The following is a 25407-nucleotide window of genomic DNA, read 5'->3' as shown; positions in this document are numbered from 1 at the left end:
GGTCCAGGCCGTCGGTGACAGAGGAGAGCTGGGGGGCGCGGGTGAGATTTTGAACGTGAAGCCAAAGGAACTCTCATCCTTCCTCCGGAGCTGGAGGGCGGAGGACACGGCGCCAGCACCATGCACAGCGGCTTCCAGAGATGGTTGCCAGAATTCTCTCGTTTCCTGGTTACGTGCGTGCTCGCAGAAACGAGAACCTTCGCCCGCGACTCCCGCTTCTCCACAGGGACCAAAGGGCTGGGCACGCTAGTGTGAGACGTGCCAAACGCAGCAAGCCTCATGGCTGCCGCTGGAGTCCCGCCGCCCCGCATTCCCGGCGGCGCAAGCGCACTGAGGCTCCGCGGGCGCTACTTAGAGCCCCGCCCCGGGGTGGGCGGAGCTGGCGCCTCCCGGCTGGCCAATCGGCGGGCGAACCCGCGACTTCTGCGCCAGCCCGCCAGGAGGTGGCACGTGGCTGTGTTTGTGTACGTGCTGCTCCCGCAGGGAGGAGAAACGCCCCGCAGCTGGGGTGAGGCTCCTGGGGCGCGGCCGGGGCTGGGGCGCTGCGGCGAGAGGCCCGGCCCCCTGGCCCCGGCAATCTAAATTCTCCCGCCCTCGGGTGGGCTGCGCACTCTTACCTGCCGGTCCGCGGCGCCTGGCCCGCTGCTCTGCGCTCCCCAGACGTCCTGTCCTCGGCCGTAGGCGGAAGATGCTGTTGCTTGATTGCAACCCAGAGGTGAGACGCGGGCGCCTTCCGGCCTGCAGGCTTAGCTTCCCCGGGTGTCTGTCAGCTCGGGAGCACTAGCGAGGGGGGACTGACCACTGAGCGCTGCCGAGTCCACCCCCTTCAGAGTCAGGTTTGGGGCGTGGGGTAAGATTTCCGACAGCGGGAGAGCGCGGGGCGGGATAAAGGCAAGAGGGATGCTGGAGCTGCTGTTCTCCCGCAGGTGGATAGTCTGAAGCATCTGCTGGAGGCCGGGGCCTCGGTCAACGCACCCCCGGATCCCTGCGAGCAGTCGCCTGTCCATTTGGCCGCAGGTGGGGGCCTGGCTGGCTTGCTTCTGTGGCAGCTGCAAACGGGCGCTGACCTCAACCAGCAGGTAACTAGGTTACCGATTGTTGCTGTGGCCCGCCCCCCTCCCCCGCCAAGATCCACAGAAACGTTTCGCAGACGCCAGAATATTGTTTCCCTTGTTACGAATGTGACTATCGCGAGATGTCTGGTAGCGTTATAAAGCGAGGCACTCAAGGAATGTACAAGTTTCTGGGAGCCGCGTTAACCAGGTGACACGTGAAGTTAATTCTGTGATTCGGCACCGCTGACCTCAGTATTTCAGTATTGACTTAGGGGACTTAGATTTTTCCATGGTCTTTTCAGACATCTCAGTCTGGCGTGTATTTTACGTTTACAGCGCATTTCGGCTTAGTCTGGCCACGTTTCAAGGGCTCGTCAGCCAACGAGCTCTGTGGCTCCTGCTGGGATCCTGCGCAGCGCACGCAGGTCTGCAGTTCGTTTCAAAAGGAACGGATGCTGCATTACCAGACGAAAAGTCTCAGTACGGAAATGATTTAAATAACAGTTGTGATTAAAAAAATAATAAATAACAGTTGTGAGGCAAGCTCACAACTCTTACAGTTTTCTACAGAACTGTTTTGTGGTAGTCTGCATCTCCCATTGAATATTAAAGTAGGGTGAATTTAAATTGTTTTACCTTTGTAATACTCTACTCTGCTTTTATCTGCTTTTATACACCTAAATTTTAATGTAGGTAGTTGTGGCTGCATGTGTTTTTATTGATGAAAACTTTGTACTTAATAGAACACCAGGTGAACTTTATTGAAAAAAAACCACCAAATTTAAAAAATTTAGTACAATGTTGTTCTAACTGGTTCTCTTCAACAGTGATTTGACTCTCCCTACCGACTTCCACAGAAATGGGTTTGGAAGAAACTAAAATGTGCTGTCTTATCTTTAAGGATGTCTTTGGAGAGGCTCCGCTACACAAGGCAGCAAAAGTTGGAAGTCTGGAATGCCTTAGCCTGCTTGTAGCCAGGGATGCCAAAATTGAGTGAGTATAAAATCAGTGACTTCAAAAATTTCGTATTTTCTTGGATTAGGCTAACAGATCCTTGAAGCTTAATTACATGCGCTTTTAAAAATGATGCTTGCCTAATTGACAATTTAGAGTATCATTTAAATGTTAACTTAGGTTGTTAATGATGCCTAGTACTATTGAATTTAAGTAAAAAAATGGATCCTTAGCAGAGGTGCATTTCTGTTCTTCTGTTGTGGCAATATTACATCTTAGTTTTGGTTCGGGATAATCCCTTCAATATGAAAGTTCTCATTGACTTCCTTGGAGTATTACTTACTAGATGGAGCACAGAACACTTCCATTCACTCAAAAATGGAAGGTCCACTGTGTGCTGAACTCTGCTAGTCACTCAGGATGCAGTAGCAAGGAATATTGGAATTCTCTGATTGCTTTACCACTTCTGTTCTGAAACCAAGATTTGTATGAACCCAAAGCTCTTTTGTAGAAGGATATATTTATTAAAAAGGCTAAACAAAAACTCCGTTTTTGTCTTAAATTCAGTTTATGTAATAAGAATGGACAAACAGCTGAAGATATTGCTTGGGTCTATGGATTTCTAGAATGTGCCAAGTTTCTTACAACAATTAAATGTATGCAGACAGTAAAATCAAGTGACCGATCCAATAGAGATGATTGTGTTCCAGTGCTCAGACAGAAACGAAGCTTCGGAAGTGTAGAAAATACGACTGGAAAAAGGAAGTGTTGGTGAGTAACTCAGTTCTGTTTTCCTCCTTCCTCAGGGATTGCTTATTCGGCGCAGTTAGTTATTTCAGTCTTGGCAGTCTTATTTCGAAGTGTGTCTTTTTCTTTTTGTGAACACATGCTAATACTGGTTATAGTAACTACTGCTAGATTCTGGAGCCCAGAAATCATCTTGCATGATGGAAGGCTAGGGAGAAAACCTTTTTTTAAAAACTTTCTAACTCACTATGTTTAACCACAGATTCACGTTGGTTCTGAAAAGGTTTGAAGAAGGCCTTCACTCCGTGCAGATCTACTGCTCAGCTACAAGCTATGGCTTTTGGCTCACCAGGTGTATATCTCAGCTCCTTCTAAGAAGGAGGAAAACTTTCTTCTAAGTGAAGATAACAGTTCAGAATACATGTTTTTACATGCCTGTAATATTTCGGTTGTGCCTGCTTTGTCTTTTAAGTTATTAAAGAATGTCTAAAGAATAAACTTTTGTTTGTGTAGTATCTAACAGCCTTTGAAAAAAATTGTAGTTTATTTTTTACTTTTTTTCAATTGTAGTTTAAAATTGTAGTTTAAACCATCAGACCACACCCAGGATTCTCTTTGAAGTTAAACTTAGTCTTTATTAACATATCTATAATACAACTTTACTACAGTCTTCGAGTCCAAGATATTTTAAAAAATATTTGGTCGCTGAGGAAGACATAAATTATAATAAGCGTCTTTGTTCCAAAAGTCTGGGCCCTTCCATCCACACCAGCCCTAGATTTGGGAGAAGGGAAAGGAAAACCTTTTACTAAATGATAGGATTACATGATCAAAATTGTAACATTTTACAGTCCGGTTCTGTCAGCTGAATCCTGGAATACGACTCTAACTTACAAAACTCAAAGATATGAACAACTATAAAGCCTAGAAAAGTAACATACTTGGGTCCATTTCAGATAGAGTTAAAAAAAAAATTAAATTCTACAGTACTTAATCACAGAAAAGATAAAGTTCCCTTATGGTAACTGTTACTCCAAATAATCACATTTTTATTGAGTCTAAGTTTTATAATTCTGGCAGTCAGCAGCAGGTGATAGAATTGGCAATCTGTTTTTCTTGGGAGGCCACTAAAGGCCGTCTTAGGGACCATACTGCGCGTCTTAGCTACGAGGAAAGTGGCAGGGAGAGATCTGTGCTGGCCTCTTGAATTGCCCTTCACTGTCCTCAGGCTATAATCCTTCCACTTCCCATTCTTTTCCCCAGCAGAGAAAATTACTTTTGAACAAAATCTGTGAATCCAAAAGTACATCAAATTTCTTCTAGGGCCATTGATCTATTTTCTTAAAGACCCAGCTAATGACTAGTCTGAGTTACATCATTTTGAAATGAAACGCTTTGCTGGGAGTTGGCCAGCTAGAACTCTTAAAATAAATACCACTGGGTATGTGACAAGTAGTGTGGTCTCATTCCTTAGCCTAACTCGGAAGCTGCTGCTCTGTATCCTGGCAGTGACCTAGAGCTAAAGTTCATGGTTTCTACAGAAAATAGTGTCTTAGCTCTATTTTTTAGTGTGGAGGTTGGAGGGTTTAGAGGAACTCTTTACTGTTTGCATTTTTCTTTCTTGGACTGCAAAAATTAGATCTACATTCTAAAAGTTCAATGAAAGTAAAAAAAAAAAAATCCTCCATCAGTCCTATTTCCCCACTCCTAGGTAACTACAAAAAAAATCTTTTGTCTTTGAGACCTGTTTCTTTATGTAAACAACCTTTTTTAGCCAAACCTTTTCTAAAATTTAATGTCTTAAAATCTGTTATCTTAATGATGAATAAAGGCTTTTACTCTCTGTTTTCATCTTTCAGCCTTTTCCAGGTAACCAGGCTCAAATCATTGTAAAGAGAAGTGGGTAGAGTGGGTGCCCAAACCAGAAACTGATGGGAGTCGACAGGGGGGAGTATGGTCTTTTTCTTTGAGGAGACTAGTCTGGGAACTTCAAACAGGAAAGTTCCACAGGAGGGTAAAGAGAGGTCAGGCAGAGGCAGAACTTTCCCTACAGTCCTTGCTAGGCGGAATGTTTGTGAAACCTAATCCTAAAGTGGGGCCTCTGGGAGAGGACTAGGTTGAGAGAGGGGAACGCATGAAGGGGATTAGTGCCTTCATGAAGGAGGCCCCAGAAAGGTCCCCCATGTGTGGAGGTTGTGCTGTCTGTGAGCTAGTAAGTGGTGCTCACCAGACCGAACCTGCCGGTATCTTGCATTTCCCCACTTTCGGAAAGCCGAGGAACCCATTTCTCTTGTTCATAAGCCGACTGGGCCATGGTGTTCTGTTACAGTAGCCCAGGCTCTAAGACACTGCTCTCGATTCTCAAGTGAGAGTAGTGTTGACTCTCACAAGGTCAGGCCTTGGCTTCAGGGCTCCTTATACGTGCTAAAAGGGCAGAGGGTTTTCTCCAATTGAAAATTCTACAGGGACGCCTGGGTGGCTCAGTTGGTTAAGCAGCTGCCTTCGGCTCAGGTCATGATCCCAGCGTCCTGGGATCGAGTCCCACATCGGGCTCCTTGCTCCGCAGGGAGCCTGCTTCTCCCTCTGACTCTGCCTTCCACTCTGCCTGTGCTCGCTCTTGCTCGCTCTCTCTCTGAAAAATAAATAAAATCTTTAAAAAAAAAAAAAAAATTCTACAGAAATCTAATTAGCAAAAAAGAACATTAGGAGCCTCAGAAAGTAATCAGGGACAACGCCTTATTCAACTGCTTCAGGAAAGCCTATCTAGACCATTCCATCTACTGCAAAGTTCCTCAAACCAGCCAGAAAGAAGTAATTTTATTATCTATATCATATTTCTAATTAAAGTAATGAACGCTTCTCACTGCCTCTAAGATGAAAACTGAATGCTCTGCTTCTCTGCCTGGCTCAGTTTCACCCCTGCCCATCCCTCCAGCCACACCCCTTCGCAGGCTTGGATCCTGTTGGAACTGGCGTAGTTCTGGGAACGTGGCCTTCTGTCCTTTCACCGGCTCTAAGGGATCCCTCTAATGGATCAGCCTGGTAAACTCTATTTTTTTGTTGGGAATAGTTTTTGGATCTCTCTTTTCTTCAACTCTAGACTAAGAGCTCCTTAAAGACCTTTATTAATACCCCTACTGCTCCAAGCAGTGGGCGGCACATACTGGCACTTCATGCCGAGTGACCCAACACTTGACTACGGAAAAAGGAAATACTGCTCCCACTTTGGTGTGCAGCAGGAAACATTTCAGAGACTTACAAGTCCAAATGCCTTGAAGGATAAAAGCAGGACACATTTATCTCCTGTTGTATTTATAGTCTTACCACTGGCAAAATATTTTACTAAACTGGGTTATAAAAGCATTCAGCTACACACACACTAAGCTCCTGACTACTAAACCCCTCATTCCCAGGGCTTTGGTAACTTCATACAGTTACGTCCTGTTTAACTTCTGAAAATGTCTCACCAGTGACTTTCCAACTGTGGTTTTAAAAAAATGACCTAATTAAACTACAGCTTCAAAGTTCACAGAAAGCTTTTTATAAGGTATTAATGATGTTGACTTAAGTGACAATATGAGAAAAATGAAGGGTAGTGAGTAACAGTAGGAAATATTTATGGGTTTGTGGCTGAAAAGGTTGTATGCTTTCTTTGTAATTTTAATATATTTAGCAAAGAATACAGAAGCTTAAATTCAAGTTAATTATGTCTTATTATCCTTGCCTTCTAAAGTTTTAGAATGAGTTTTCATACGTGAGAATTAGTTGCCTATACATTAAGTTAAATTTATACCTCCTTTAACTGGTACTGTAAGTATCAATGAATATTCTCACATTTGTCTCAAATTCAAATCCTTTACAGAATGAGAATAAATTATATGTAAATAAACTACAAGTAGCCTCCATAATGTCCAACATACTGGTTATTTTTGGTTAATAATACAATTATAAAGGTTATTTAATCTACTCTATTTCATTACATTTGTTTATGCAAAGCTGTAACATGTCCAAAAGAATGTATTTCTAAGCTCTTTGTTCCATTATTAAGTTTAATAACTAGGAAAGTCTTCATAAATCTAACCTGAATTTTGTTCTTTGCAATTCACTTTAGTTCCCTCTTCTCCTCCCTATGCAGACAGACAGTCCTCCCTGGCCTACAGTACCTGCTGGGAGGGTGCATCACAGCCCTGGGTCTGTAGTTCTGTTAAAGGCCAGTTCGCTCTCCTTTGCGTCTGGATTCTTTCCCTTGCATCTAAATCTGTGTTAAACAGATACTTACCTTTTCCAAAATAACTTGTAGATCTTCAGCGCCTGTATAATGTGGATCTAAAATCAGAAATTTTATCTGCCCTGTAATCTCATTCCACGCCACTCCTAGTATTGTGTGGGCCAAAACTCCTCCCCCTATAGCAAGGGAAATCAGAAAAAGAGGGCATATGTGAATCTCAACTCCCTAGTCAATTTCAATTTAAAAACATTATTTGGCCTGTTAATCTAACATAGCATTAAAATTGCTAGCCTAGATTAAAAAAGATTACAGATCACGTCAAGTGTACTCTGAGAAGATAAAATTGTTACCTTTAAAATCAGAAAAGATGCAATCATATTTGTAACCACATCAGGTTTCTATTCCACTGCCATATCCGTGGAACTGGATCTAGAAAGGGCTACGGAGGATCACAGTCGCCGCTGTGAGGCCTCTCTCAGCAAACGGGCAATGTGGCCTCTGTTCCGAGTACCCCCCGAGGGACAGCCCATCTACCCATTCAGGTCCTTCTGATACTCTGCTGAAATCTGTCTGCCTGCATATCTTACATACCAGTCTTAGCTTGCCTTCTGTCATCCCAGATCAAGTCTTGTTCTCCACAGAATCATCAAGGTTTAGACCAACTCATCTAATCCTCTTTATAAACAGAGCCCAGAGAGGTGAAGCAATTCATGTAATGCTACACAGCCAGCCACGTTAGAGACCGCACCATGACTTACTAGGCTCAACTGAGTGACCATGGCCTCTTTTTTATATACTGTTCTTGATTCTTTAAGTACTTCAACAGTTATATCACTTCTCTTCTCAGCCTTTACTTCTGGCTATTATATCTTTTTTATAACTTTCCTCCCACCTTGAAAATTGAACAATAAATAACCAGAGGTCAGTATGTATGGTATAAAAGCTAATTTTCAAATGTTTAAAAAATGACTGATTTTATGTGACATTATTTGTATCAACAATAAATTTTATATATTCTTCTCTTTACCCAAAGAGCCCAAGATGTCCCAAGCATCTTACCGATCATGACCGGAGTTCCTTCAGTCCGGAAGTGATGAGCCAGCTCCCGTCCTCGAGAGGCCATTTCACAACCTTGGCTAGAAAGAAACCATCTTCCATCAGATGAATGATTTCTCATACTAAGGTCCATTAAGGAGTTGGGAGCCAGTGTTTTCTACTGTTTTGTTTTCTTTTTTGGTTATTGAAAAAAAAACATGATAAATTTAAATAACATTAAGTGGTAGGTAACTGACTTGAGAGCAACCAAAAGCACCATAACCTTTCAAAGTATTTAAGGCCACTTAAGACCTTGCTTCTTTGCTTCTAGAATTGCATAACGAAAGATTTTTTTTTTTTTTAAGATTTTATTTATTTATTTGACAGAGAGAGATCACAAGTAGGCAGAGAGGCAGGCAGAGAGAGAGAGAAAGGGAAGCAGACTCCCTGCTGAGCAGAGAGCCCGATGCGGGACTTGATCCCAGGACCCTGAGATCATGACCTGAGCCGAAGGCAGAGGCTTAATCCACTGAGCCACACAGGTGCCCCTAACGAAGGATTTTTAAGGGAAGAGTGAAAGTGGTCACCTTGATGACCACAGGGCTCTTATGGGTGGATTTAATGTCAGAAGAATGAGTTTTAAGTCCTGGGTTCTTGTCTTCTTACCATCAGACTCAGTCTCCCTCCTCATCTTTAGCCTGGCACCCATCACCCCTGCCCTATCTACGTGACAGGAGATCTGGACTAAAACAGACAAGAGCTGTGAAGCCATAGTGAAAACGACAAAATGTTTTCAAGTATGACATATTATTTTAGGGAATATTTTAATGTCCTATACAATGTGTACTTTGGAGAAGAGAGAAAGCTGGCCAGATGAAGGGAGATCCTTTTTTGGACTGGAGGTCCCAGCTGGTGGCTAATTCTAAGCTCTTGCTTAGTAAGAAACGTGTAAGGTTTTGATGTGCCAAAACGTTCCCTTTGCAATCATGTGCTTCACTATTTAACCGATCATTTATCTGTTAGCTCCGGTTTTCACAGGCGGTCTAAACTGCAGCTGTGAAATCAGACATTCTGGGACATAAGCACACGGACAAAAGAGGGTAATGTATCTATTGAGGTCACTGTAATACAACATGTATTTAAATTGAGGTCACTATAATACAAAACGTATTTAAATTGAGGTCACTGTAATACAAAATGTATTTAAAACACAAGTTCACTGATAAGGAATAACTTCTTATTTAATTAATATTAGCTCATATTTTACTTTTATTTTTTTAAAGATTGATTTATTTATTATTACTTTTTTGAGATTTATGTATTTAAAGAGACAGAGAGAGTGAGTAAGAGAATTTCCCAGGGTGGAGCCTGACCCAGCACTTGATCCCAGGGCCCTGCAATCATGACCTGATATTTGCTCATATTTTCAAGCTAGAATTATGGCTAAACTGTATTGGGAAAAAAAGAATATATTATTTGGACACATTATTAGTTTACTGACCTTTTAAGAAGAAAAAGGGCAGGAGGTACACAAAAAGGGCCGTCAAAGATCAACATCTGAATCTCTCCCTTCAAGATATTTTAAAGAGTTGAAGATAAAGAAAAAAGTTGATTTTCTGTAACTCCAGTCATAGCTGACATATTTCCAAGTGTTCCTTTTCTCAGCTAACTTAACACCATGCAAGTATACGTATTGCCAAGTTTACTCATCCACTCAAAGTCTTCAATAGCCAAAAAATGTAGCGTTTAAAAAAAGATTTGTAAAGCAGTGAGGCAATGTGGAGGAGAGAGTAAAAACAGTGTGGAGGAAGAGGAAGGAGAATCCATAATTTTCCTCTTTTCTAATAAAATGACAAACTTGCTTTAAAACGATGTCACTAATTTCTTAAGGTGTCCTCACCTGACAAACAGTATTTTTGAAGTTACACCAATCAGTTGGTTCAGTACGAGCTGTACCTCGATCGATCCAATCCACTGCCGTGATCCAACAAACGTTGCTGGTTTGTCCCCGGCATCAACTAGAGCCTTTGTGTATTTAAAAACACAAAAAAACCCATACACAAGACAGCTATTAAACAACTACATTTAGGACCTGTTCCCTGATTACCAGTATGGTTTTTTTCCCCCTTCAAAACAGAAATAAGTCTGTACCATGAGATAATATTAAGGGCTAATGAAATGTACAGTTGATGAGAAGCGCACCTGCTGAATCTCCCTGTGTGTCGGAATGGCTCTCTCTGTGTAGCCCTGGTGCCTGAACCAAGAGCAGATGGTCTGCAGAGATCGGTAAGCACAGCCCCAGCCACTGTCATCCACCCGATCCTGCATATAGTGATGATAGCCATAGGTGCCCTGGACCACATGGATCTGTATAAAAAGAAGAAACAGAGTAACATACTAACTTAAGATAGACGCACATTTTCTACACAGACATCCAAGCCAAGTTTACTGTTCTCAGAGCCAAACTGTTACTTCAGTTCCTTACAAAAATGCCTTCAGAGAACTACAGTTGAACATTATACTTTCCTGGCTTTCAGCAACTGTCCAAAGTCATTACCCTGGGCTCTCAGGCCCGGCAAATCTTGCTCCCTGGCCGCCTCTCCAAGGTCATCTTCTACCACTTTCCTCTGTAGCTTGCTCTGCTTTGGGTTCGGATCTTCCAGGGGCAATCTGAGGCCAGAGCCTTATGGTTTGCTCTGCCTGGAACATTCTACCCAAATAATGTGCAGCTCGGCACCCTTACTTCGTTCAGGTCTCTGCTCAAGTATCAGAGACTGTCCATCATCATCAGCCAACCTGGAAATGGCATGCTTCCGTCCCTCACCACCCACCTCCTGCCCTGGCCGGCACTCTAGCTTGCTTTATTTTTTTATTTTCAAAGCACCGCTTGACACCTTGTTACTTTTTAAATCTCCTCTTAACCACACTAATATTTGAGTTTAATAAGGGCAAGTACTGTGCCTTATTTATTTCTGGACCCAAGCTTCTACAGGGGGTGAGGCAAACAGTTAATAGTCAATAAATGTTTACTGAATAAATGATGAAGAGAGGAATATATGAATGAAGGGGCCATATAATGGGACATATGAAGAATATTCCTCCAGTCTTGTAAACCTGCCACCATTGATTATAGCCCAGGTATGCTATTTAAATATCCTTAAATAAAGGCCAAGATCATGTAACTTCTTTCTTGTAGTATAACGTTAAGAATACTCGTGTGTTTTTGTCCCCCAAAACTGGTATTTTTTTTTTAAAAATCAGGTAAGAAGAGGCACGGACAAACAGAATCCTCATCCAACAATTAGCGTATTTTCTTCTCAAGCACAGACAGAACATTTTTAATGACAACATTGTGGTAGGTGGAAAAATGGCCCCCAAATGATGTCTATCTCCTCATCCCTGGAATCTGTGAAGACTATGTTATAGGGTCGAAAGGCAAAAAAAAAAATGGGGGGGGGGCTGGGTGGCTCAGTGGTTAAAGCCTCTGCTTTCAGCTCAGGTCAGGTCCCAGGGATCCCTGGAATCGAGCCCCACATTGGGCTCTCTGCTCAGCAGGGAGCCTGCTTCCCCCCCTCTCTCTGCCTGCCTCTCTGCCTACTTGTGATCTCTGTCTGTCAAATAAATATATAAAATCTTTAAAAAAAAAAAAAGGGAGGGGGGAGGCGGGCTCTTAAATTGTGATTAAATTAAGGAACTTAACGTATGGGAGAATTTTCTTGTACCAAGGTACAATTTTCTTGTACCAAGGTGTGCCTGAAACGCAACTCCTACAAGTATCCTTGTGAGAGAGCGGAGAGGGGACGCTGGCGCGGGAGGAGAAGGAAACAGCATGAGCACAGAGGCCCATGGGAGCGATGTGCCCAAGGAGCGCTGGCAGCCACCACAGCTGGAAGAGGCACGGGAGGGATTCTCCCCAAAGCCCTTGGAGGGCGCCGGGCCCCACTGACACTTGATTTCAGCCTCATGATAGGGATTTCAGACTTGTGGCCTCCACAGCTGAGAGAATACATTTTTGTAGTTTCTTTCTTTTTTTTTTTTTTTTTTAATTTTATTTATTTGACAGACAGAGAGGCAGGCAGAGAGAGAAAGAGAAACAGGCTCCCCGCTGAGCAGAGAGCCCGATGCAGGGCTCCATCCCAGGACCCTAGAATCATGACCTGAGCCAAAGGCAGAGGCTTCAACTCACTGAGCCACCCAGGTGCCCCATTTTTGTAGTTTCAAGCTACCAAATTTGTGGCTTCTGTAGCATCCTCAGGAAATGAATGTGTCTCAGTAAATTTCAGAATCTTTATTACATAAAAATTGTTTCTGATCAGTATGCAAAGGAGTCAGAAATCAGTAAAAAATATATATATGTACCTACATATATAAATAAATTCTAATATATCTGGATGTTAAAAAAAACTCTGAAATAACACATGGATTAAAGATGAATCAGGGGCGCCTGGGTGGCTCAGTGGGTTAAGCCTCTGCCTTTGGCTCAGGTCATGATGGTCATGACCTCAGGGTCCTGGGATAGAGTCCCGCATCAGGCTCTCTGCTTGGCGGGGAGCCTGCTTCCTCCTCTCTCTCTCTGCCTACTTGTGATCTCTGTCTGTCAAATAAATAAATAAAATTTTTTGGGGGAGGGGGGAAGCTTCTGCCTTCGGCTCAGGTCATGATCCCAGGGTCCTGGGATCGAGCCCCACTTCGGGCTCTCTGCTCGGCAGGAAGCCTGCTTCCTCCTCTCTCTCTGCTTGCCTCTCTGCCTACTTGTGACCTCTGTCTGTCAAATAAATAAATAAAATCTTAAAAAAAAAAAGATGAATCATAATAGAGGTGTAAAAACACCTAGAACTGAATAAAACTAAAATACTTTAAATTAAAACCTGTGAAAATAGTGCTTTGCTTGAAATTTAGAAACTTAGAGAATAAAAAAGATAAACAATATCCAAAATGCCAACTTAAGAAGTGAGAACAAAAACAACGAATCAAAGAGAGTAAAGGAAGGAGAAAGTGAAAAGGGCACGTATTGCAGGGAGCACTGGGTGTGGTACATGAACAATGAATCTTGGAACACTGAAAAAATAAAATTAAGTTAAAAAAATAAAATTGATTCCTCCCCCGCCAGAAAAAAGTTAAGAGCAAAAAATTAATGAAACAGAATATAGAATTTATAATTAAGGGGGTCAGCATAGCCAAAAGTTTTTTTTTAAAGAAGGCATAAAAATAATATTTTTATTTTATAAAAAATAAAAAAATCTTAAAAAATTAAAAAAAAATAAATAAAGAGACTGAAACCGGAAAAAAAAAAGGCATAAAAATGATACAAAGAATGAAAAAAAAAACAACCCATCACTACAACTATGGGAGAGACTAAAACCTAGGTAAAGAGAACTTAGAGATATGAAAAAAGTCCTATAACCATTAATAAAATTAAATTTATTAACAATGTTCTCATAAAGAAAATGCTAAGCACAGATTATTTTATAGGTAAGCTTTACCAAATGATCAAAAAAGATCATGCCAATCTTATAAAAACTCCTCTAGAAAATTAAAAAAAAACAAACAAAGGAATGCTACCCAACTCTTTTAATGAGCCAGTATATTATTGACAGAAAAAAAAATAATGTGAGGAAATTCAGAAGCCAATCTTATTCATGAACACAGATGCAAAAATCTTAAAAATGTTAGCAAATGAAATCCAGCAGAGAACAAAAAGTAATAATGAATCATAACCAAAGGAGGTTAATCCCATGAATGCAAATCTATTACCATTGGAGATTTGTGCTATAGTGTTTAGGGGTAAATACCAGGCTGTGCGTGGCTTTCTTTGAAATGGCCTGGGTCGGGGCTGGGGGGTGGGGGGGGGAAGAAGGTGAAATGAAGCAAAATGTTGACGGCTGTTGCACATATATAACAAGAAATAGGTACAGCAACTTTCCTATCAGGGTTGGCTGAATAACAAAATATCTGGACAAGCCATACACAGTTTGTTACATGGCAATAAAGAAGTCGAACCACAGTTCGACACAATACCATGACGAACTCTTGGATACTTAACAGTGAGTGCCGGAGCGAGTTGTAGAAGACCAAATATAAAATGACCCAGTTTTTTTTATAAAACTCAAAATGAGCCAAACTGTAAGTGTTGAGGAAATATGCACCTATGTGGGGAAACTATTTAAAAAAAAAAGGAAGTGAGTGATACAAATAAAACTCAGGATACACTGAGTTCCTTTCAGGCTGTGGGGAGGCAGAGGAGTGGAAAAGGAGGGAACACACAGGTAGGCTGGTATGTTCTAGTTCTTAAGTTGGGTAGGGAGCTCTCTGGTATTCATCTCCTTACCGTGCTTTACAATTTATATATATGTTATATGTACACATCAAACATCATATACTGAATGTCTTAAAATATGTAAGTGCGTCTTATATCTCCATAATAGAAATAATAAACCCATTTCACTGTCAAAAATCAATCAGCATTTATTTGGTACGTTTTGAATGTCTAGGCACTTTGTAAGGAACTATTAAAATTTAAAAATGAATATATGACACAGGTACACCCACCCTATCTAGAGGAGTCCCAAATACAGTCTGAGAGAAGACGTTTATGCAATAATCGAGAAAACCACCAAGAGTTATGTTGTTTGTTAGAGACTCTACACTTTGTATGGCCTATGGTGACACCATGACTGTGACAGAGCAAGGTTCTTAACCAGGAAGAGGTCTCCCAGGATTTCCTCCCATACAAGCAAAATAAATAAAATGATTTTCTATCATCGACAGGATGACTAGAGATAGAGACTCATCTGTCCACACGACCTGGTAAGCAGCCAGCCAGGGTCTCTCCGTGGGAAGCCGGGCAGTCCGCGGCTGCTGCGGGCGGAACTGCTGTCCCCAGCGCCCTCTGACGGCCAGGACTAGAAGTGGCTCCCGCGGTCCTCTAGGCTGTATCATGTATTCATTTTTCATTCTTAGGATTTCCTTACAAAGCGCACAGAGACGCATGAGATACTGAATAAATGCCAGGACATGTTGGACAATTAGGTTTCCTCTCAGGGGATCTGGGGTGTGAGAGGTGCCAGTCGGGGGCGGGAATCGGGCTGAAATGAGCTGGGTGGTGAGCTGCTTTAAAGATGACAGGAAACAACTGGAAACAATGAGGAAACAGGCTGAGAAAAGACAGGGTAAAAAAGCAGGCCACTTCAGATCAAAGCATACCCCTGGAAAGAGTAAACATCCCAGTAAGGAAGCAGCAGAGGCCTGAGACAGGAGGCCGCCAGTCATAGGGCTGCTAAGAGGCCAGGCTGTGTAAGAACTCCTGGGCTGGGTGCCCATGGGACCCTTTCTTCCCAGCCCACACGCACCCTTAAGGAACCGTTCCTCGTGCCCCACCAGCCACACTTCTTGGAGCTTCCGCTGGTGGGAAGCTGCCAATTGCACCCAGGCACCTGCTGCAGAGAAAACGTGCCACAGGGCCTTACCGAACTTGGCTGCGGTGTGCTGTGGGTAAACACGCTCTTTACTTGGCATGATTTCTCAGGCTCAGGGTGAAAATAAATGGGGAGACACCTTTGAATAAATCAGGGAATGGAATTTTAGTAGGAAAACTGTGGTACATGCTATCTATTTCTGACCTTTTCAGACTATTGTGAATACTGCTATTAAGCAACGATTATTAAAAGAAAGGGGTGGTAAATTTTGTTTGAGAGATGACATACATTCGGAATCAATCCTTAAAACTTCTACTGGATACACACAAAAAAATCACCACTGACACTGGTCATCAGTCGACTCCATAAATAATTATTAAACTCACCATACCAGTCTCTACGTTAGGTGGATTGAGATAAGTATGTGGATTTCTAATGTAACCATCTTTGTATGGCTCATCTGGAAAGTGATAAGCATTAGATCTTCTGAAATACGGTCTGTCGTGAGGCAGATTGAAGAGGTCATGTAATTCCTAAATGAAATCAGAATCAATAGAAAAGAGAAAAAAGTTAAATAGCTTAGATTCCTTGCTCGTTGGTAAACAAACTCAATCTAAAGACATAAAACAAAAATAACTATATATTGGCTATAAAAGTTATCAAACACACTTATAATATAATTCACAGAGGTCGAAAAGGGTGGGATTTAAACTAAACCCAAAAGAGAGTTATGTATGTTTTTCCATGGATATGGGTAGAAACTGGAAGGGATCACAGAAAAAAGGAAAATGTAGTTGAGCCTTGAACAATGTGGGGATTTGAGGCACTGAGCCCTCTCACGGTCAAAAATCCACATATATGTCTATGTATTATATACTATATTCTTACAATATAGTAAGCTACATAAAAGAAAATGCTATTACAGAAATACGAAGGGAAAGTACATTTACAGTGCTGTATCATAGTTACTGAAAATAATCTGTGGGCCAGCGGACTCTTGCAGTTCAAACCTGTGTTATTCAAGGGCTGACTGTAATTTGTCAGAGTGAGAGAAGTAACATAATTTCAAATTACTTTATTATAACGCAGTCTATTAAAATACATCCAGGGTGAAATCTGTTTTGGAAACAGCCTTGTAAATGAGTAAATTAGAATTAACAAGGATAGAATAACATGAAAGTATTCTGAAAAGTCATGCTTAGAGTACTTAACAAATACAAGGGGTGGTGATTAAATTCTGGAGGAGAGATGGGTGGTAGGAAGCCAACCAATAGGGCATCAAAATTAAAATACGCATACATGTTTAAAATGCAAAGTTTTCCCAACTGCATAAAAATGTGACCCTTCTTTGTAAAGTCTGACATTTTCTTTTTTGTGTCTCCTAAGTACTCTGGAGTGGGATCATCGGGTGCCTCTGCAGGTCAAGTCCACCAGCACTTACAGACTGAGCAGAGGGTCACAGCACTCTGCCTCCTCCCAGGGACAGATGAGGGAGATGTTCCTGTGGTACAGTGGCATGGACGCCAGGCAAGACCACACATCAAAAATATGCACTCCAAAACTAGCCAATTCATTAATAAATTTCAGTTCTTTGAATGCTGATCATGCTTTCCTCAAACTGCCTCTAATAAAACCCAAATAACCCTGGGAGGTGGGGATGGGGTGTAAAGTATTACTATAAATCCTAATTAGAATTAGCATAAATCCTAGCTTTCCTTCCCTAACCGTGATCTTGTCTCTTCTACAAATCTGAAAGCAAGGGATGGGAAAAGGAATTTATTTATAAACACTCAGCAGCAGCTCAAGGCATGTAAGCATCTTTTCATTTCTGTATCTCATTACAGAAAAATTTCACAGAACATATGAACCATACTGAGTTTCTGAAATCAAAATGTAAAATATGGTTTAGCATATTTTTTCATTAATACGCTTTTAAAAAAGTTCTATGTTAACAGAAATTAAATAACATGTGAAGACGGTAGTCTGATTCCACTTTCATGTTAAATCACAAAATAAATTCCATTTATTTGAAATGTTTTAAGTAAATATAAAGTGAATGAATGTCATAATTTTTCTAAGAATAAGTGTATTGGTTTTACCTTTCTTGCTTCCTTTTTTTTTTTTTTAAAGGATTTTATTTATTTGACAGAGAAGAAAAAGCACAAGCAGGGGAAGTAGCAGAGGGAGAGGAAGAAGCAGGCTCCCCGCTGAGCAGGGAGCCTGACCCCAGGATGCTGGGATTATGACCCAAGTTGAAGGCAGATGCTTAGCCGACTGAGCCACCCAGGCGCCCCTTGGTATTACCTTTCTATAGGCCTGAAGCTGACCATCTGGAATTCCTGATGGATATGAAATTGTTACAAGATTTTTTTCCCCTGGCAATAAAAAGTGCAGTGGTTCAGGGACCACAATAGATGTTCCTTTCATATACTTCAAAATACATTTCTCCATGTCAGTTAGTTGATTATGAATTGCATCAACTAGAAGTTTACGAACTCTGTGGAGGGAAATATTCAAGTACATTAATGAAAGTTATAGTGGTTATGATAAATTAGAATGGAGAGTTAATATATCCCAAATACAGTAAGAAAAAACTTCACTGGACCAGGATATTAAATGAAGTCTAACTTTATGCAAAATTAAGTATACTGTATATTTCCTAGGTATAGGTAATGGGAAAACCTTATAGGTTTTGCACACTACCCTATTTCCTCTAAATAAACATTTAATTACTAGACGACTCAGTTTAATAACAGGGAATAAATCATAGTAAAAGTAACAATAATCCTGGATATATCTACGTGATATTTAAAAACGGGCTCTGATTACTCTGGGGAGGAGGGCTTATATAAATGTGTCAGTAGCAGTACAAAATACTTACTTTCCCCATGTTTCTTCTGGAGCAACAGACAGAACTACATCTACAGGTAAAGTCATACTAACGTAGTGGTGTCCTCCGCTTTCTCTTTCAATGATGGGGGTGACAGCTCCCACAGAGATTGACATTTCCAGCATAAGATCTATGTTTACTATTTGATGCTATAAAGAGAAACAGTAATAGTCAACTTATAGCATACTGAATGTTAAATATAAAGGGCAAGTGACTTTTTAAGGGCCATACAAAGCTGTATTATAGTAAACTGGGATTATGACCCAAATCTTAAAAAAAATCTTAAAAAAAAATCTTAAAAAAAAATCTTAAAAAAAAAATCTCCTCTGCTCCAAAATAATTCGCAGGGAGGTGGAGAGGGAGTGGGGATGAAGATGAACTTGGACTGACCATTTGTTGATCACTTTTTTTTTTAAACATTCGTGTGTGTGCACGTGTGTGTATGTGCGCGTGTGTTTATAAGTATTAAAGCTGGTACACGTTCACCAGGATTACATATATTATTCTACTTCTGTATAGACTTAGAGTGAAAAAAAAATCCAATGAACAAGATATAATAACCATACACCAAAGGAACTTTTAAACATACATTAGAACTATAAGCCCCTGGCCTAGAGACACAGAGAACTATAAACAGATACTGAACTGTTAGTAGGTTTGAATTTTACAGTGGTATGGAATAACAACTCTGAAAGTACTTTGTTTGAATGTTTTCTGTTTTGAACAAATCTGGCAAAATAGTGAGTATACTAGAAGCCAAGTTTCTCAGAGGCAAAAAGTTACAAATTCAGTGAGGAAGAAGTAGAACTGGAAATACAAATATGATTTACAAAGATAAATAGAAATGTACCGTGGTATGTGTGTGTGTGTCTCTGTGTGTATAAATATGTATACATGTATGGTACGTATGCGTATGTGTGTGTGCTCCTTAGAGAAATGCCTGATCCCTGGGCTGGAACAGGGACAGTAGTACATAATGTGCCTAGATCATCTTGTGGAAGAAGTAGGAAGTACTCAAAAATACGTGTCAAAAGGACATTGGAGCAAGCCTGAAGAAGCATTCATTGACCAAATCTTGGAAAATGTGAGCATCCAAAGATTTTAACTCATTGCATAAAATAGGAACTCATGCTTCCATGCATGTAATAAATAAATAGGGAAAAACAAAGCTCTCCTTACAGTCCAATGTCATCTAAGAAGTATAAAAGGAAATGATAGCAAAATCACTTTGCAACCATCAGGCTATTGTCGGATTCAGACAAAAATTATTGGTTGACACTGAAAGTGGTGGGTAAAACTTTGGTGAGGAATAGGATAGCCTCAAAGTATCTTACCATGAGATACTTGCTACTTACAAGGGAAAATACAATGGCCTCACAGAGAAGAAAATGAGCAGACACCATGGGAAGAAAGGGATCAGAGTTAACATCACCAATACTAGAGGCCAACTGATAGCACATGCCTCTTCAATACGATGTGCTGAGGAGGACAGGACATTGCTTCAGGCGCATTCCTACCAACAGCGCACCACCTCAATCTAGTCATGAGGAAGCCTAAAACAAATCCCATCTGAGGAAGTAATTGACCCGTACTCTTCAAAATGTCAAGCTCCAGCTACACGTAATTCTCAAATCACCTGATTCTACAGCCCACAGTATGTTCTGTAACAGCTCATGTGGATGTCTCACTGGGGTCTCAAACCACGTGACCAAAACCGACCTCATGACTTCCCCATCGCCCATCTTAACCCAAGAAAGAAAATGGTCGTTCCATTTCCAATTCCTTTCCAAGTATCGTCCATTTTATCCCCTAAACATCTCCTGGATCCCTCCTCTCTGTTACCACAGCTGCTGGCTGAGTTCGGCTTCTTCTGAAGTGGCCCCCGCCTAGCTCTCTAACCTCATGTCCACCCTATTTTCCCATAACAGCCTAGAAAAACACTGCAGTCCTATTAACTTCGTAAAACTTCCTCCCTTGAAGTAGCTCCATTATTTATCTCCAGTGCTTGCCAACTTTGTGGCAAATGGCCGGTCCTCAATAACACTGGTTCAAGAAGCACCAGAACTAAGAACAGTGTGAAGAAAGGTAAATCATTTATTTACTATCTCACAGCACCATGTGTCTCTGTCATGTTTTAGAGTGGTTCATTTTTATTTAATTTTAAGTAATTTGCAAACATACTCGAACTGTGTATTTTTGTGGGAGCACAGAAAGCATCCCCCAAAATGTATGTATTAGGATATGTATGACTATGGAACAAAAGCTTAAACATGTAAAACAGAGATATAACCTCCGACAAGTCACTCTTGTCATTTTTGACCTCAAAAATCTGATCTGTAAAAAATAAGAGAGTTGCATTAAATAACCTCTAAGATCTCATCACTCTGGTCCAAATTCAAGGATTATAAATTTGCTTACCATGTCCGATAACTTCTTGTCTTTCTTTCTCATAAATTTTCGTTTTATATCTTCTTCCTGTTCAAAGCTAGACGTTTAATACACAAAGATGTTTACAATATGAAATGACATGTTGAAAACATTTCTAGCAATTTTCAAACATACTCACTGAATAAAGCGCATTATGTTCTTACAAGCAGAGCTATCACTCAGTTCTCCTGGAATGGTGTTTACGTCACTATTAGGCCATATATATACTGAACTGTGGCAAATTCTGAACACAAGGGCATTTGAAGAAAGCTTGGTTGACAGGTCACTCAGCACATGTTTTAGTGCTTTCTTGATAAATATTTCTAAATTAAAAGAATATAAATAGAGGTTAATAAAAGAAATCTTAAACTTTTCAACATGAATCGTTCCAAACACACAAAAGTACAACATAGGAAATTGGCTCCCAAATAACTATTCTCTAGATTCAATAATTGAACATATAAAAAGAAAATTTATGCCTTTCTTTTTAATAAATTGAGATTAAATTCACAGAGCATAAAAATTCATCCTTTTAATGCATATAATTCACTTGCTTTTAGAAGCTGACAAAGTTTATAACCATCACTATTTCCAGAACACTATCATCACCCCAAAAGAACCCTATACTTATCAGCACTCATTTCCCATTCCTCTTACACTGACCCATAGCAACCACTAATCTACTTTCTGTCTATATAGATCCGCCTATTCTGGAAACATCCTATAAATGGAATCACGCATTATGTGTCCTTTCATGTCTACCTTTCATCCTGTCTAGTACTTTCAAGACTCATTCATATTGTAGTATAAATCAGTACTTTATTTCTTTTTTCTGGCTCAATAATAATATCCTTGAATGAAGACAATATACTTTATTTATCCATTCATAAACTGATACACAAGTGGACTGTCTCTCTGCTTTCTGGCTATCATGAATAATGCTATGAACATTTGTGTGCAAATTATTGTGTGCACATATCTTTCTTAGGTGATCACTTAGAGTAGAATTGCTGGGTCACAGGGCAAGTCTATGTTTAACCTTTTGAGAAACTGCCAACCTGTTTTCCAAACAGTTATTTCACCACTAATATAAGAGGATACCAATTATTTTCAAAATACCACATACCTTATAGCAGTAAAACTATTGAATGAAATTCAAATTTCTTTGAAGTTCTTTGTATCTTTGGACTCTGCCCCACTAAGAGTAGTGTATTCTAAAGTCAAAGTTTTTTCTGTGTAATGTGTCATTAACCTGAAACTTTTTTTACTTCATTTTCAGGGATTTCTTTTTAATTTACTATTCTCTTTGGATTATGTAAAACATTTTCATGGTTCAAGAAGATATATTTAAAGACAATACACAAATACTTATTTAAACTTTATATTCTTAAATCCTAAACCTATTTAATCTTGTGATTAAAACATTTATTTAGGGATGCCTGGGTGGCTCAGTTGGTTGGACGGCTGCCTTCGGCTCAGGTCATGATCCCGGAGTCCCGGGATCGAGTCCCGCATCGGGCTCCCAGCTCCATGGGGAGTCTGCTTCTCTCTCTGACCTTCTCCTCGCTCATGCTCTCTCTCACTGTCTCTCTCTCTCAAATAAATAAATAAAATCTTTAAAACAACAACAACAAAAAACATTTATTTAACTATCACCCTGATATCTTAAATAAATACCTTGGGGCTGTGGTAGAGAAAAGATTACTTATTAACAAGAGAGATTTAAGGGCGCCTGGGTGGCTCAGTGGTTGAAGCTGCTGCCTTCGGCTCAGGTCATGATCTCAGGGTCCTGGGATCGAGTCCCGCATCGGGCTCTCTGCTCGGCAGGGAGCCTGCTTCCTCCTCTCTCTCTCTCTGTCTGCCTCTCTGCCTACTTGTGATCTCTGTCTGTCAAATAAAATAAATAAAATCTTAAAAAAAAAAAAAACAAAACAAGAGAGATTTAAGACATCTCGATATGTTTCAGAAGGCCAAATTTAAAGACTTTCAGCTACACTACAAAAGACAAACATAATTCCTGGATTATCTTCTGTTTATCCCCAAATTTACTTTCATTAGTTTGGGAGTGGAGATTCGAATGGACCAAGATTGAGAGCAATTTTTTTAGCATGAAAGGATGAGTCAGAAAGAACATTCTGCATTCTCTCTCTTCCTATTTCTGTGGGGCCAGGAAATGATGGCCAGCTAGGGACCTTTCCATTCCTTATCTTTCTGAACTTCTCTGTGGTTTCTGACGCCACTGATCACACTTTTCCTGAATGATTTTATTTCTTATCATGGTGTTAATGATCCTTCAGAGATATTCTTTCTCTCCAGTCTTGACCACCCACCCTCCCCTAAATTTCAGATTCAAATTACCTGAATCTGCACTTGATAGACTCTGGCATCTCAAATGAAACATCTTTCAAACACAACTCTCCCTACCCTGATATCCTTTACCTCTGTTTGTGGCCTTAGCCCAAGTCAGAAACGGGAAGACATCCTAGAATTTGCTTGATACAAACTCTGCTGATATTTCTCCCACAGAATTCTTATACCATTAAAAAACAACATAACTTTCAAGAGTGTAGGCTCTGGAGATTCAGGGTTATATATAGGTGCAAGTCTGCAATGTTCAAATCTGCATGTCTTGTTTGCACTGTGCTCATTGTGAATATTTATATTTATTGTGACAACTGTCAGTGGACAGTGAAGTTTCTTTTTTTAAGAAAGAGGACATTTTTTTCTAATTTGCACAGAGAAGCCTCACAGGCAAGCAGTGGTGCTGGAACATAGTACCCAAGTTTAAATCCGATTTATAGAACTCACTAACCACCCGATTTGAATTTATCCTCTCTCTCACTCAGTTTCATTTGCAAAATGAAGAGGATCCCAGTATATTTCATCATCAATTTATAATAAAAAAGAAGTTTTTTTGGTCAGACTTACCATTAGCAGTAGCTAGCTGAAAAGCTAGATCAAGGCCTCCTCTTATTCTGAAGAGTATATCCATAGTCTCTGAAATCACCTGAGACAAACAGAACCAAAATTCCGTTGTAAAACAAAACAAATTCATCTTCATACAAATGAGAGTCAATTCTACTTCTGGAAATTTGTCCTAAGGAAATAATCGAAGTTCAGCAAAAATTTAACTTCAATGTTGTGCACTTCCCACACTGTTTTCATCATAGCAAAAAAAAAAAAAAAAAAAAAAGGAAATCTTCTAAACCAGTAAGAAGTCAGTAAATAAAGAACAATACTACCATATAAATATTAGGCAACCATTTGAGGAACTGCTCTATGAAGTGTTCTACAGCTGCCATTTGAACAAAAAATACTTAATGACAATGAAAAATACAGAAGGCAAAAGTGAAAAAGGCAAGAGCGTATTTAACGCTGCATGATTCTGCACAATGTAACTAATCACTCAGGACTTCTGTACTCTTCTGTAAAATAGGAAAAATCCGCTATTTCATAGGGTTGTTGCGATGATTCCACAAGAGATCTCAACCTCCCTAGGCTTCCGAATTGAGATCCTCTCTGAAGAAATAACATTTAAGGCTGAGATGAGAAGGGCAAGTAGGTACGAGTATGAACAACTAGAAAGGAAAGTTGGGGGTGGAGGTAGGAGAACCCACTGCAAGCAGGGGCACAGGCTGGTGAAGACCCACTTGGAAGAACACTTAAGAGCCTACCACGGATCAGTAGAGATCTGACGAGGGCAAGGACAGGGATGGTAGGAGTGGCGTGAAGGACAAGTGACAGGCATGCCGAAATAGCACGCAGAGGATCTGATTATTGATCCGATGTTCGGGGGTTGAGAAGGGGAAGACGACAAGGATGATTTCCAGGTTTCCGGCATGCCCAACACGGTGGATTTCCTGATCCGCGGATAACTGGAAGAGCGGGTGTGGGACGAGCCGAGGTGGAAATAGTTTTGAACTTGCTGCGTGTGAAATACATAGGAGTTATCCAGGCGAAGGTAGTAGATAAAGATCTAGAGCTCGGAATACATTTCTAAAATCTGGATCTATAACTTGGGAGGAAACGCAGGATGTAAAGAAAAGCATCCTTGAAGACCACCACCTCCAGGAAAAGGCTCGGAAGACCTGGCCGGACGGCTGGGAGGGAAACGCGGGGGCTCAGGGAATAGAGGATCTGAAGAAAGTGACTCCTATCTTTCCCAGGTCCGATACCTCTTCAAACCTTCAAGACAACAAATAATCCCTCGTTCTCAACATGATTCCACAAGGAGGAGACGCGGGGAGCGAAGGTCCTACAGTGGCTGAGCTGGGATAGTCTAGGCTGTGCGGGACAGTCTCCTTCCAGCTCTAGCAGGGACAGACCGAGAGAAAGGAGGCCCAGCCCACCGAGCTCGCAGCTGCTACCGTGGGTCCTGCCAGGGCAGCTCCTTTCAAGGGCTTGGACTCATGGAAACTACGAAAGTCTGAAGGGAAACGCAGGGGTCTACTGCATGTACTCACCATGTCTGCTACGTGGCTCGGACAGCGGCGCTGACCACCGCGCAAGGGCTCCGCACGCTAGCCCGGAAGTGGCGTTTCCAGGGGCGGAGCCTGGGAAGACTAACTACAACTCCCAACATGCCCCGCAGCAACGTCACGGGGCGGACCTTACCACGGCTTCTCGCGGAAGAAGTCTCTTCCCCCTAAATTCTAT

General features: G+C 40.9%; 3 protein-coding genes across 12 annotated transcripts in view; 1 reads left to right on the top strand and 2 right to left on the bottom strand.

Annotated features, from left to right (window-relative positions):
* CENPU (centromere protein U) overlaps window positions 1-25407 on the bottom strand; it is a 627562-nt gene that overhangs the window by 593601 nt on the left and 8554 nt on the right. The gene's annotated exons all lie outside the window — the stretch shown is intronic.
* ANKRD37 (ankyrin repeat domain 37) lies at window positions 409-12047 on the top strand. 9 transcript variants are annotated; one of them, XM_082715778.1, is made up of 9 exons: window positions 409-715; window positions 927-1079; window positions 1957-2048; window positions 2577-2780; window positions 5668-5798; window positions 8018-8167; window positions 10188-10305; window positions 11281-11374; window positions 11767-12047. In XM_082715778.1, exons 1-5 carry the CDS (start codon window positions 689-691, stop codon window positions 5732-5734), a joined length of 543 nt encoding a protein of 180 aa, XP_082571904.1. In that variant the 5' UTR covers window positions 409-688; the 3' UTR covers window positions 5735-5798; window positions 8018-8167; window positions 10188-10305; window positions 11281-11374; window positions 11767-12047. The 9 variants fall into 9 exon arrangements, with proteins under 9 accessions (XP_082571904.1, XP_082571902.1, XP_082571905.1 ...); XM_082715776.1 differs by having other exon boundaries at window positions 8018-9119; XM_082715779.1 differs by lacking the exon at window positions 10188-10305.
* Window positions 3366-25300, bottom strand: UFSP2 (UFM1 specific peptidase 2). Of its 2 annotated transcripts, none has more exons than XM_082715733.1 (12): window positions 25215-25300; window positions 23680-23758; window positions 20891-21074; window positions 20743-20809; window positions 18316-18473; window positions 17739-17931; window positions 15821-15967; window positions 10222-10386; window positions 9920-10044; window positions 8044-8120; window positions 7036-7160; window positions 3366-3530 (listed from the first exon to the last, which is right to left on the bottom strand). In XM_082715733.1, exons 1-12 carry the CDS (start codon window positions 25215-25217, stop codon window positions 3444-3446), a joined length of 1410 nt encoding a protein of 469 aa, XP_082571859.1. In that variant the 5' UTR covers window positions 25218-25300; the 3' UTR covers window positions 3366-3443. The 2 variants fall into 2 exon arrangements, with proteins under 2 accessions (XP_082571859.1, XP_082571860.1); XM_082715734.1 differs by lacking the exon at window positions 25215-25300 and adding an exon at window positions 24426-24676.

The sequence above is a fragment of the Mustela nivalis genome (assembly GCF_964662115.1).
Source record: "Mustela nivalis genome assembly, chromosome: 20".
NCBI lineage: Eukaryota > Metazoa > Chordata > Mammalia > Carnivora > Mustelidae > Mustela > Mustela nivalis.
This window is presented reverse-complemented; position numbering and strand designations above follow the sequence as displayed.

What these genes read in the sequence shown, in the direction of transcription:
- UFSP2 (XM_082715733.1), bottom strand. An exon ending in CCAGAAGAAACATGGGGAAA is followed by an intron (nt 17,932 to 18,315) that starts GTAAGTATTTTG and finishes TTCCCTCCACAG; the next exon opens with AGTTCGTAAACTTCTAGTTG. An exon ending in AGCTTCAGGCCTATAGAAAG is followed by an intron (nt 15,968 to 17,738) that starts GTAATACCAAGG and finishes GATTTCATTTAG; the next exon opens with GAATTACATGACCTCTTCAA.
- ANKRD37 (XM_082715779.1), top strand. Translation starts at nt 689, where the DNA reads ATGCTGTTGCTTGATTGCAACCCAGAG. An exon ending in GCCAGGGATGCCAAAATTGA is followed by an intron (nt 2,049 to 2,576) that starts GTGAGTATAAAA and finishes TCTTAAATTCAG; the next exon opens with TTTATGTAATAAGAATGGAC. An exon ending in ACTGGAAAAAGGAAGTGTTG is followed by an intron (nt 2,781 to 5,667) that starts GTGAGTAACTCA and finishes TGCCTGGCTCAG; the next exon opens with TTTCACCCCTGCCCATCCCT.